Raw genomic sequence first — 13,129 nt, forward strand, 5'->3', positions numbered from 1 at the left:
TTGGCCCAGTCCGCACTCTAGAATCTGAGCCCAGGCCAGTCCACACTCTAGAGCTTCGCACAGCCAGCTATCTCGGCTTCAGAATGCACATTTCCCTCGCCCCCTTCAGACCTCGACAGATGCAGGGTCCCCAGAAGCCTTCCTGACAACCCCCTGCCACTCTGTGGGGGTTGCTCCCCTCCCATGATGCCCCGTCTCCCTGCAGTCGTACCCCTCACTTATGCCATGTCATTCTTGCTTAACGTCTCTCCAGGACCCAGGAGAGTGGCTGGTGTGTGGCAGACACACAAGTACTTGTTTAATGAGCCTCTGAGCCATGGCCAGGCCAGGGAGCAGTGGGCCATGGTTGCTCATGGCCTGCCTTGATTTTATATATGTATGCACAGAGTGGAGGCAGCGGTATTTCAAATGCACTCTCTTTTATGCAGTAATGGCCATGGAGGAAGGAGTTAGTCTCTTACATTGTTTTCACTTTTTAACATTCTTACTTGTTAAATGAAGGGTTGGTGACTCTGTGGGTTCCCTGGCTTTTTGCAAACCCTCAAACCTGAGTACTGCTGGTCACGCATGTCCACAGCAAAGGGCCACAGAGGTCACCGCCCTTTCTCCTACCTTCTTCTCCAGTTTGTTTCAATGCCATTCAGTTTGCTTGGATGGATGGAGATGGAATGGGTGGCAGGGTCTCTGATAAATTAAAAACTAAAACTCTGCTATTTTCATATAATAAATGCTAAAAGCCATATCAGAGCATTAAGTTTCAGCCAGAGACCAGTCATCAGGGCTGTCAAGGCTGAGATGTCATTGGGGAAAGGGGACACTGGGCCCAACCCTTGCTTCTCCCCCACTGCTGTGGAGGCTCAGTGAAAGGCCAGACTTTTGAGTCCTCTTCCTCCTTGCTGCAGGGCTGGGGCCTGCTACAGTGGTAACCTGCTGCTCTCTCAGGAGTAGCACTGAAGCACGTCCATGTTTTAGCAGAAGCTCAACCAGGAACTCGCTGCCCTTCCTTGCACTGTTTCTGCAGACGTGCCTGGTAGGCTGGACTTCCCCTCCTGAGCCCCGAGAACTGTGTTGTGTCTGTTGTCATGGAAATGATGGCAAAGCCACAGAGTCAATGCTGCCAGTCACAGGAGGCCTTGGGGACGTGTGACCTCCTCTGCAGCAGCACTGGTCACGGTCTCCATGTCATGGGAGGGCTGAGATGAGTGTCAGTGAGGCAGTAGATGCATGCTCCTGCGATCCCACGGGCGCCTGGCCCTGGCCGCGCTCCCTGTTGGACTCTGCAGCTTCCTGCCTTGCTTCTTTCCCTCGAAAAGAGGCATCATTTAGACTTGCCCCTGAATTGCCCAATAAGAACTCAGAGAAAACAGCACCGCACCAGGAAACCATTTCTAAAGGTCATCCGAGGAGAAATGGCCACGAGTTCAAGCACAGCTGCTACTAAGAGCTCCTTGGGGGACAGGCAGACCTGTGTGTAAATCTTAGCGAGATCACATTAGGCAAAATACTTAACTTCCCTGAGCCTCAGGTCCTATGTATGTGAGAAAAGAATCATACCACCTTCTTCAGAGTTGTATAAGGAGGGGATGACATTGTGGGCATAAAATGCACCACACAGCACCTGCACACATCAGTCCATATGCAGAAGCTGTTGCAATGACTCCCACTGCTGCCTCGACTGTCAGCTTTACTAAGAGGTGGGTGTCTTTCCAGTAAGATTTTAAAAAGGCATTAAACTTCACACCTTGTCACCCTACCACACAGATGTTGGCCTTTACAAAGTCCTTTGATACAGTGATGAAATTCATACCCATTCAGCAGTTCGCTATAGAAATGACCTTAGTTAAGAAAAGTGTCGCAGGCTAAGGAACTGGCAAACTCAGCCACTCAGTCAAAGCAGAGAGCAAGGAGCCTCAGAGAAGATCGGGCAGGGATGAGAGGGGCATCTGGAAACTGTGGGCGACCCTAGGCTGTGTAGACCCATGTGGGGCCCCCACTGGGTTTCTTGTTGGCTCTACCTGCACCCACGCTGACAGCTGGTGAGCCCACCCGCCCCCAGGGGCTCAGCCTCCTCCCACCGGGATGCAGGGGCTTCACTGACCTGCTTGCCGGATGGGGCCACTGTCTGTGCTTCCTCCAAAGCCAAACTTGTCACAGAAGGGAGGTGCCCAGTGGGCCTCGCAGTGGCAGTTCTTCCTGTTGTTGCACACCTTTCAGGGCAGAGGGGAGGGACGTGGGGTTAGGGCATATGCTCTGTGCATCACCACAGCAGAAGCAAGGGGGCCGTGGTCAGAGCCCCCCAACACTGACACAGCCAGACTCAGCACACGCCATGGTGCGCATGAGCCCAAAGCCGGCACTACACACCACACAGGTGCGACCAAACCTGAGGCTGTGAAGATGCATCATCTGCCTATTAGTGGCTGTAAAGAGAGTGATGAAGATTATTTGGGTTCATCAGCTTGCCTCCCCCACCCACCTCACTTCCTTCTCCATCTCCCCATCTTCCTTTTTCAATTCAGAAAACTGACCATGAGGAGAAGCCCCCTCAGCAGTGAGGAGAGACCGTGCTTTGGGGCTACAGACCCAGAGCCCTGGGGCACTGCGGGACCTGACAGATGCTTGGTGCATCCCTGTCTCCTTCAGACAGAAGGCTCAGAGAGGCTGGTGACTGCCGGGTCCCACGCCAGGCTGGGGTCCGAGGCAGGCCCCCTGTTTCCTGAGCCTAGCAGGGTGCATGGGATTTCCACTAATACCTCCTGAAGCCTGTCCCCGTGTGTCCTTCCTGCAATGCCTGCCTCCTCCTTGCAGAGTTTCCCAGTGGCTGTTCCCTGGCTTCCAGTCGTGCACCAGGGTGCGAATCCAACAGTGGATTCTTTTCGTTGTGAAATAAGAGAATGGTTCTGGCACAGCGAGAAAGGGAGACCAAGAAAGCCCGAGGAGGCTGTGCTTCACCCTTGTTGGGCCCAGCTCATACACCAGAGCATTCCATGCAGGGGCCAGCAACCCCTGCCCACCTGGTTACCAAGGGCTACTGATGGCAGCCACTCCCAAGCCTGTCCATGCTGGTGGGACTCGCTATTGTGCCAGATGTAACTAACTGAAAGTACATGATCCAATGGAAGATGACCATGAAGATGATATATATTTAATATATTTTTTTCTATGAAAATTAGGTTGTCAAGTCCAGGCACGGTGGCTCATGCCTGTAATCCCAGCAAGTGGGAGGCCAAGGTGGGCAGATCACTTGAGGCCAGGAGTTCAAGACCAGCCTAGCCAACATGGTGAAACCCTGTCTTTATAAAGATAAAAAAAAAAAAAAGTTAAAAAAAATTAGGTTGAATCCTTTGGGAACACTGGATTAAAAAAGAGAAATCACTAAAAGAATTTCTGAAAAATTAGGAATGAGTGGGACTACTGCACAATGATAGGGAAGAGCTGCAGAGGACAAGGAGGAGGCTGTTCTTGGACGCTGTTGAGTGTCTAAGGTTCCCCTCCACAAAAAGAAACGAACTAGAAGTTGTTGATGATGCATTTTTGGGTGGTTTATATCAGGAAGTCGACGCACAATGACATTCAGTAAATCAATCCTAAAGGCCTCAGCCCTCCATCAAAATATGGCTGCCAGATACACACTTTCATATTTTAAGGCAAAATAAAATGTGTAGAGTATATGTCTCCCATGTAATGCTTTCCTGCTTCAACCGACTTGTTTTGATGAATCAACCACCTACCCTCATTGCTTCAGATAAGAAGGCCGACTGTCAAGATAGGCTTTAATAAGTTAGAAGGTAGACTGCTATAAAGCAGAAATTGAGTAGAATTAGTCAGCATTTGTCAGAGCCTATGTCGAATGTAAGTGTCTTGCCTGTCCCCTCAAAGATGCTGCTGTGGATGTACTAGCCCCAGATTCATGCCTGCCCCTCATGGCTTCTCTCTGCAACTTGTGGTCATGTGCCTTGTTTTAAAACCCACAGGAAGGTGCTGCTGGGAGCCTGCCCTTGTTAGGGTGGGACTGTGGCCAAGCTACCCTTCAGCAAGGCTGGGTAGGCTCCACCTACCCAGCAAATGTGGGCCTCTCCTCTCCCATGTGTGGATAAGGCCCAGGGGTATTGGAAAGGGAGTGGTCCAGGGTCCTCAACCAGCTTGCAGCTTGCCGGCCATATTACCTTGGGCACACCATCCCCCCAGCTCAGGGCCTGGCTTCTTCAGTAAAATAATAGGACTGGACTTGATCATCTCTTAACAGCCATCAGAAAATAATCTATGATCCAATGAAGACATAAGAAGATTCCATTCTATGTTGGGAGTTAGCTAACCTTACCATCAACACACCCATCTGAGGTGACACTGTGATCCTTTATGGTTCCAGCATGATGGTAATTTACAACCCCCTTCCCCCTTGCACCCCGTAATTCTGTGTAAGAATCATTGGCAAGTGTCTACAAGTTTTAAAATGAAGAATTTGGAGCATGATTTCTGTAGGAAAGGTTTCAGGAAAACAAATGAACCTCTGGTGTGGTTAATCAAGACTAATATGATTCCATTGGAAATAATTAAGCCCATCAAGAAAAATAAATTATGTTTTTAGCAATTAGAGTCCTCTTCTACCCTAAAGGTTCTCTGAACTAAAATAACAGCCTTCTTTAGTTGAAACCCATTGTGTGTGCTTTCAAGAACATGTGTTTAATATGATCTGTTATCCTTGTTTTAATTCATTTTGGAAATATTTCAGTTCAGACAACTGGTTCTGAATGTTGGTAGTAAGAGGAACCGCACAGTTTGAAATGTTAATGTGAAACTCTTCATGAAGGAAGGTTGCTTTTCAAATTACTTTGAACAACAAAAATCTTTTTTTAAATCATAGAATGTTAATTTAAAAGGTAATTACAGCTCAATCTGATTTTCGTTGTTAAATAAAAGTCACATGAGAAGGTCAAAAGAAATGAATATCTTTAGAAGAAAATATTGCAAACACACTAACTGCTCTATTTAAAAAATGCTATGGATTGCAAAACCTTTTACAAATGAATGAATTATTACTTAACTTGTTATGGGCTGGCTGTAAAAGGGCAGCTCAGCCTACTCACCCCTCTGCCGTGGCACTGCACTGCACACTCATGAACCCCAAAGACACTAATATTTTGACATTGACGATTCAGGCAGATCTGTAGGAGGAGGAAAACACAGCAAATCTCTTAGTATTTCTCCAACCCCTCCAGCATGCATACATACCTGTATTCAAACAAAAAGCAAGCAAAAGAAAGCTTGGAGAAGACCCAACCTTCTCTCAGTTAATACAGATGCAGCATAACAATACATTTTATACTGGACTCAGGCACGGATCTTATTGCCTGACTCCTCCAAACTCAGCACATTTTGAGACTAAGTTCAGTGTGAACACTATTAAATTATTTTGCATTTTATGGCTTTTAATATAACTTTCAGTTGATCCTAAAATTATAACCGATTTTCTTAGGAGTTTTGTTTGGAGCTTGTAAAGAAATCTATGTATTGCAGTATTTTTTTCTTCCATTAAAAGATATAGGAGAGGGTGAGGTTGGGCGCGGTGGCTCACTCCTGTAATACCAGCACTTTGGGAGGCCGAGGCAGGCAGAACACGAGGTCAGGAGATCGAGACTCTCCCGGAAAACATGGTGAAACCCTGTCTCTACTGAAAATACAAAAATTAGCTGGGTGTGGTGGCACGTGCCTGTAATTCCAGCTTCTTGGGAGGCTGAGGCAGGAGAATCGCTTGAACCAGGGAGTTGGAGGTTGCAGTGAGCCGAGATCATGCTACTGCACTCCAGTCTGGTGACAGAGAGAGAGTCCGTCTCAAAAAAAAAAAAAAAAAAAAGATACAGGAGAGGGCGAGACAGATTACTCCTTATCCCAAGGCCTGGATAGACACAGATGGAGACTCCAAGAATCCAGGGTTGAAGAGTCTTTTAAGGGAGAGATTGAAATATGGGAACTTTTTCCAGATACTGACTGACAAGTAATATCATCAATGACATAAACCATCAGCAATGAGGCTCAGCAGAGGAAAACAGACGGCTCCTTGAATTTATCAAGCTGTTGTAGTGGTAGGCATTTGCTAAATGATACTGGGCTGGCTGAAAGAATTCAGCCTCATTTCAAATGTGCATAATATACTCCAGACTCAAGGGATGCAGCCCTTCATCTCCTAGAAGATTTTCCAAATCAGTGGAGTCAAAGGAAAAAGAGTCTAATGTTCAAACGGCAGAAGACTTTTTAATCAAGTAGAACCTTCCTATTGAGGAGGTCACCATCCGACCCCAACAGCTCATATAAGGGCAAGAGGCATACCCTTTGGGAGAAGTGCTGGCCCAAGCAGCACTGAGGGATTCCCATTCTGTGGGTGTGAATCCTGGCCAAGGGGATGGTCACATTCCAGCTGATAAAAGAACCTGTCCTGGATTACAGTGAACACAGCAGGACCCTCATGGGAATCACTGCTGATCCCTGAGCCCTCAGAGAACCAAGGTTCTGAGATCAAGGCACATTTCATCTTGAACATGGAAAACAAATTTGATGATAAATTGAGCCCTTGGAATTGGAATGTCCAGATGCACCTGGCCCTGGCTGTTCAGGCTATAGTTTAAAAAAAAGGTGTCAGTCAGAATGGCTGTTATTAAAAAGTCAAAAAACAACAGATGCTGGCAAGGTTGTGGAGAAAAAGGAACACTTATATACTGCTGGCGGAGTGTAAATTAGTTCAACCATTGTGGAAAACAGTGCAGTGATTCCTCAAAGGCCTAAAACAGAAATTACCATTTGACCCAGCCAACCCATTACTGGGTAATACCCAAAGAAATATAAATCATTCTGTTATAAAGACACATGCACTCATATGTTCACTGCAGCACTACACACAATAGCAAAGACATGGACTCAAACTAAATGTCCATCAATGATAGACTGGATAAAGAAAATGTGGTACATATACACCATGGAATACTATGCAGCCATAAAAAAGAATGAGATCATGTCCTTTGCAGGAACATGGGTGGAGCTGGAGGCTGTTTTCCTAAGCAAATTAATTCAGGAACAGAAAACCAACTACCACATGTTCTCACTTATAAGTAGGAGCTAAATGATGAGAACACATAGACACATAGAGGGGAACAAAACACACTGGGCCTATCAGAGAGTAGAGGGTGAATGAGGGAGAGGATCAGGAAGAATAACTAATGGGTACTAGGCTTAGTATCTGGGTGACAAAATAATCTGTACCTCAAGCCCCCATGACACAAGTTTACCTACAGAACAAACCTGCACATGTACCCCTGAACCTAAAAGTTAAAAGACAAAATATGATTTGAGCCTAAAAATATCAGATGTCATTTTAATGTCAAGGCCTGAATATGAGCAAATGTGGGTAAGGAGACATTCAGAATGTACAAGAAGATTCACGTACTATCCTATTTCTCAAGGAAAAAGGATTTGTGGCTCAGGGTGTGTGGGGGCAAAGACAGGAGAGTGGAGGCAACACCTGTCCTCAGGATTCTGTCTCTGCCTCTTGTCTTTTCTTGCCTGTGTGACCTCATGTTAGTGAGTGATTTCAAGATCATGTTGAAAATGGAGTCCTAAAAAGCATTTGGGGGTTGTTTCATCCTTTTCTTAAAACATTGTATTAGCTTGCTGTCATTTAGTCTGATGAGAAAGTTTGGTGAAAAAAAAAATCAGTATGGCAGAGCATGAAAATCTCAAATTCTTTTTTTCTTTCAAAAAAAAAAAAAAGTTTCACTTTATTTCTAAACCTCAAAATATCTCCATGTATCTTTCTCCCTGTTCTCTGAAAGGACTCCCTTCTGGTTTTGAGTTTCTTCCACTCCTTTCCCTCTCCTATTCTTCTCTCTACAGGGTTCTAAAAATACATCTGATTTCCCATTTTGTTCAGGTGAGGACAAGCCCCCAAGAACTCTGTGCTAAAAACCAAGCCACATATCCAAAACCAATAGAATATGCGATTGTATTTCTTTCCAAAGTAATTTCCTGGCTAGAAGTCCTCATGCCACCTAGAGTGTAGAAATGACTTATTAACACTCAAGGCCTAAGAAGACAGGCTTGATTTTTCCCCAATCTGCATTTTAATAGTCAGACCAGGATCTAGGATTTACTGACTTTTTCTTCTAGGTGCATCTGAGAAGGAAAACAAACAAACCTTGTAACCCAGTTCTTGCCGTTTTTCAATGGGCCCTGTTCCAGACTTACATTTATGATCCAAGCAAACATTTGGGTCTTACTTTTCCATCTGCACACTTTGTGCCTGCAAGCACAAGCCCTGGGTCCGGCATGTCATCGCCCAAGTACACGTGGGTCCCCCGGCACAGAATCCGGCCTCCTTTCTGCAGGGGGATGTTTGTTTCTATGGAAACGGCATTGGTACCAATGACTGGCCGGCTGGCACCTCCTTGACACTGGATTTTTCCACATTTAGCATCTCTGGAAGGGTAAGAACAAACAATTCCCAAGGAGAAACCATTTGGAACCAACCCTATGCAATGTGGGCAGGTCAGAGCAAAGACTTTGCCAGGATGTCTGGATTCCATACCTCATCTCGCATTTGGCATAGGAACTCTTCGAGACTTTGCCACAGTTGCCATAAGGATCACCTGCAGAATTGACTCTCTCAAAGCAGATCCCAGGGGCAGGTTTAGCACCTGAAACAGAAGCAGAACTGCATTTTCATCTCCTGCAGGTGATTTTTTTTTTTTTCATGGCTCTAGGCCTCTCAAATGGTTATGGGGAGACGTGCTCAAAGCAATCACACCCAGTGTCTGTCCTGACTCATGGTGGAAGCTGGCCAGGGGAAGCCTAGGGTGTTAGCAGCTCGCATCCTCTCTCGACTTGGCCTCCGGCAGAGCACATGTTCCAATGCTTACTCTTCCTTAGGTCTGCTCTCTGGGCTCGTGGCATGTGTGGCCTCTCAGGAAATGAGGCCTGGCTGTGGAATGAGATCTGATCCAGGGCAGAAAGGAGGTGGCTGGCTGGCTGGCTGGCTGGCTGCAGAGAAGGGGAAGTTTGCTCTCTTTAACAACACCCCACACAATTCCGGTGAGAAAATGCAAGCCAGGGCAGGCTCCAAAGGAGCAATGAAGATATCTTCTATGATATTTTTAGTCCCATAAAGCTCCCTATAAGAGCAAGTACTACCTTCTTTTAATACCTTCTATTTTATTTGCAAGGCAGAGATTTCTCTCAGAGGACATGGAGTCATAAACCCTGGTAATCCCTATGTACAACATGACGGGTCCCAGCAAAGAGGGTCATGGCAGCCAGAGAGCTCAGAAATGGCCATTTTTAGCACATCTTCCAGCCATGGAGAGAGCACATATAATCAGCCTTTGCAGCCAAAGTTCTGGAGGACTCCTGAATCCTGGACATAGTGATGTCTGCTGAAGACTACTGAGCAAGTCAAGAAAACATGCCACATTCTTTAGAACAAACCATGCCCTGCGGCGTGGTCCTTTTTCTCTCCCTGATTGGTGTCCTGTTTGGCACTTTCTCTCACATCGCTTCTGATGGCCAGGATGCCAACACTCCAGAGCCCCACTCTGACTCCTGCCCTTCTCTGCTCCCTACCCTGGGGAGGCTTTGCTTTCCAAGGTGACAACGGATTTATTTAAGATACCTCGTCCCAGGGAACAGAAGATGTTCTTATTACTAAAAACATCCCCCTTCGTTAGCCTGCACCTGATCCCTCCTCATCAGCTACTAGCAGACATGATCATCTCATTAAACACACACATGCCACACCACCTTGGCACCATTTGAAGTGAACAGTGTGCTCAGCGCTCCAATCTCTGCAATGAGCCAGCCTTGCACCTCTCCTTTTCTCATTCTTTTATAAGCCACGTTAGAGAAGCCTCTGCAATCTCCTTTTTCAGGGGCATTAGCCCAGACTGGAAACAATTCTCTGTCATGGAGAAAGATGAGGTCCCTAGCTCTTCACATCACATGCCGTTTCCTTCCATCTGTTCCACATCTGCCTTGCTCACAGTAGGATGACACCACCGACACACTCAGCTCCTATTAGGGACCTGATTTGTCCGCATTCTGCCTTTTCTCTTTCATCTATCTGTCGGAGCAGGGAAGGATGGGGAGGGAGAGCCTTAGTGTGGAACCTGCACTTTGTGCTTAATTTAATCCTGTTTGGCGGCACTTTTGATCAAAGTACTGGGATCTGATTGATCAAAGCAGTTTGGAAAAACTGGCATCTAGAATAGTAACAATTCAACAATTGTTTGTGTTTTTGCACACACCCTATGTATTTGTTGCTTGCTTAACTCTATCTCCTTCCCAACCATCCTTCTTTCCCTCTTTTTTTTCCTCCCTCCTTCCCTTCCTACTTCCATCATCCATTTATCTACCCATCTATCCGTTCATCCATCCATCCACTTGTCCATCCAGCCAGCCACCCAGCCACCCGTCCATCCATCCATCCAGCCAGCCAGCCAGCCAGCCACCCGTCCATCCATCCAGCCAGTCAGCCAGCCAGCCACCTGTCTATCCATCCATCCATCCAGCCAGCCAGCCAGCCAGCCAGCCATCATGTTGCAGGCTTCAATCAGACACATGTATTTATTCAGCACCTACTATCTTCCAGACATTGGGAGTATAAGAGGGACCAAACTGGACAAACCTCCTGCTTACTTGAAAATTGCAAGGAGACACAGAAAAAAAACCCAAATGATTATGTTCCTCTAAAGTCCAGTGTTAGGGATTGCTATGAAGGTAGAAACAGAGTAGGAGGGTTCAGGGGACTGTTGCTTTTAAAGGCAGGCTGGTCAGGGAAGACCTCTTAGAGAAAACATCATGAGCTGAATCCTACCATTTAATCCTGCAAGGTAGGTCTCATTATTCCATTTTATGGACCAGAAAATCAGCACATCAGTGGTTAAATATATTGCTTAGATTCACATAGGTAACGAAGGCAGGATCATCTAAGGGTGAAGCCAGGCTTCTGGGCTGTTCCCTCCTGTGCTCCAGCCTCACAGGTGCTGGACCCTGTACCGGGTCTCAGGTGTAGAGAGCAGATTAAGACCTGGCCCTGCAGCCCAAGCAACAACAGGTTCAGTGGATGTGGGGTGTGCTGCTGCAGCTGCCCATGGAAGGGCTAAGAAAATGGGGCAGGAAATGGCTTTGTTGCTTCTTTCCCTACTTCATAAGGCTAGGACTCGGAAATACAAGCAGCTCCTAGTGACTGCTTAGCTCCTAGGAAATGGGTGGGTGGAGCTGACATCACTGTGCCGTTGCACGCAATGCTATTCTGATGTCCTAGATTCTGCTACCTTTATTATAAAGTAATTTCTTTCTTGGGAATTGTGACCACTTAAAAAATACATATACCATGACACAATTCAAATGTGTCGGTTGATAAATTTGTTTTCCTTATAGGGAGCTCTAAAGAGACTTTGGGCAGTTTCGGACACGTGAGCTCACAAACAGCTCAACAGCAGCCTGGGAGGAGAGTTGGACGAGGTTGGACTGGGGAGTACAGAAGGATAAAAACAAAGAGGGAGAGAGAAAGGATGAGAAAGAGACCAACCTCAACAGGGATTGAAGACGCTGCAAATGTACCGGCGAAGCAAAGGGGAAGCTTGATACATGAATACCAGATAAAGGGCTATCGTTATGCTAGGAAGTCAAGCAAAGGCATGGAAACAGTGTGTAATCAAGTATAAAAGCATTCTGGAAGTGAAAACACTGGATCTCTACTTGGGAATCCAAAGCTGAAACACACTGAGCCTTCTGGGTCAGAGTGTGACGTGGTTTGGATCTGTGTCCTCACCAAGTCTCATGTAGAATTATAATTCCCAATGTTGGAGGTAGGACCTGGTAGGAGGCGATTGGATCATGGGGGCAGTTTCTCTTGAATGGTTTAGCACCATCGCCTTGGTGCTATTCTTGGGATAGTGAGTTATAGAGATCTGGTCGTTTAAAAGTGTGTGGCACCTCCCTTTTCCTTCTCTCTCTTGCTCCTGCTCCGGCCGTGTGATGTGCCTGCTTCCCCTTCACCTTCCTCCATGATTGGAAGCTTTCTGAGGCCTCCCCAGAAGCAAAAGCTACTCTGCTTCCTGTAAAGCCTGCAGAACCAAGAACCAATTAAACCTCTTTTCTTTATAAATTACCCAGTCTCAGGTATTTATTTATTTATAGCAGTGTGAGAACAGACTAATACAGGGTGTGCTTATGATTTTAATGCCCCAAATGCTGGTGGAGCAGCACAGCTCAGAAAACCAGGTGTGTGTAAGATGCAATGCCTTGTTTACCAATAACGCAGAAGCATGGTACACGCCCCAGCAGAAGGCCACCTGGCATTTCAGGAGCGCCGCCATTCTCCCAAAGACAAACCCTCAGAAAGGCTTATGGCCAGTTCGAATATGTGAATTTTTACCAACACAGATGACACAGTCAAGCATCATCTTATAATATGCTGTCAGTTAACTTAATGAGAAACAGTTAAAAGAATCACATTTTAATTTAGATTGTCTTAAAAAAAAAAAAACTCTCCCACACCGTGGAACAATTTTACTGAGATGACGTTTCCTTTGGTCTCAGTCTTTTTATTTTTATTTTTTTTGAGATAGAGTTTCGCTCTTGTTGCCCAGGCGCGAGTGCAATGATGCGATCTCAGCTCACTGCAACCTCTGCCTCCCGGGTTCAAGCTATTCTCCTGCCTCAGCCTCTCATTTAGCTGGAATTACAGGTGCCCACCACCACGACTGGCTAATATTTTGTATTTTTAGTAGAGATGGGGTTTCACCATGTTGGCCAGGGTGGTCTCGAATTCCTGACCTCAGGTGATTCACCCACCTCAGCCTCCCAAAGTGCTGGGATTACAGGCGTGAGCCACCGCACCCAGCCTAGTCTCAGTCTTCTTGCTTTCCATGGCACATTCCCTGCACTTCCGGCTTTCTCAGGATGCTGACATTTTTTCTTCTGTTATGTTATCGCTGGAAATCTTGTTTCTAGGTTCAAGTACCCACTCTTCCAACACTTTTTAATAGAGAAAGTGAGCACTTTCTCTGTTAGCCCAGTGGGTGTATATTCATAACCTCCACAACTGAACCACCCACTCTGTTGCTTATGAAAGTGAACCCTT

General features: G+C 46.3%; 1 protein-coding gene across 2 annotated transcripts in view; it reads right to left on the bottom strand.

Moving 5' to 3' along the window:
• The window catches only part of ADAM12 (ADAM metallopeptidase domain 12), a 377,221-nt gene that overhangs the window by 25,392 nt on the left and 338,700 nt on the right, over window positions 1-13,129 (bottom strand). For both annotated transcript variants that reach the window (XM_054523029.2, XM_024253866.3), the window contains 4 exons: window positions 8,576-8,684; window positions 8,268-8,466; window positions 5,088-5,165; window positions 2,099-2,207 (listed from right to left, as the gene is read on the bottom strand). In XM_054523029.2, the coding sequence (XP_054379004.2) occupies window positions 2,099-2,207; window positions 5,088-5,165; window positions 8,268-8,466; window positions 8,576-8,684 (495 nt within the window). The remainder of the gene's footprint in view (window positions 1-2,098; window positions 2,208-5,087; window positions 5,166-8,267; window positions 8,467-8,575; window positions 8,685-13,129) is intronic.

Source organism: Pongo abelii, chromosome 8 (genome assembly GCF_028885655.2).
Source record: "Pongo abelii isolate AG06213 chromosome 8, NHGRI_mPonAbe1-v2.0_pri, whole genome shotgun sequence".
Taxonomy (NCBI): Eukaryota; Metazoa; Chordata; class Mammalia; order Primates; family Hominidae; genus Pongo; species Pongo abelii.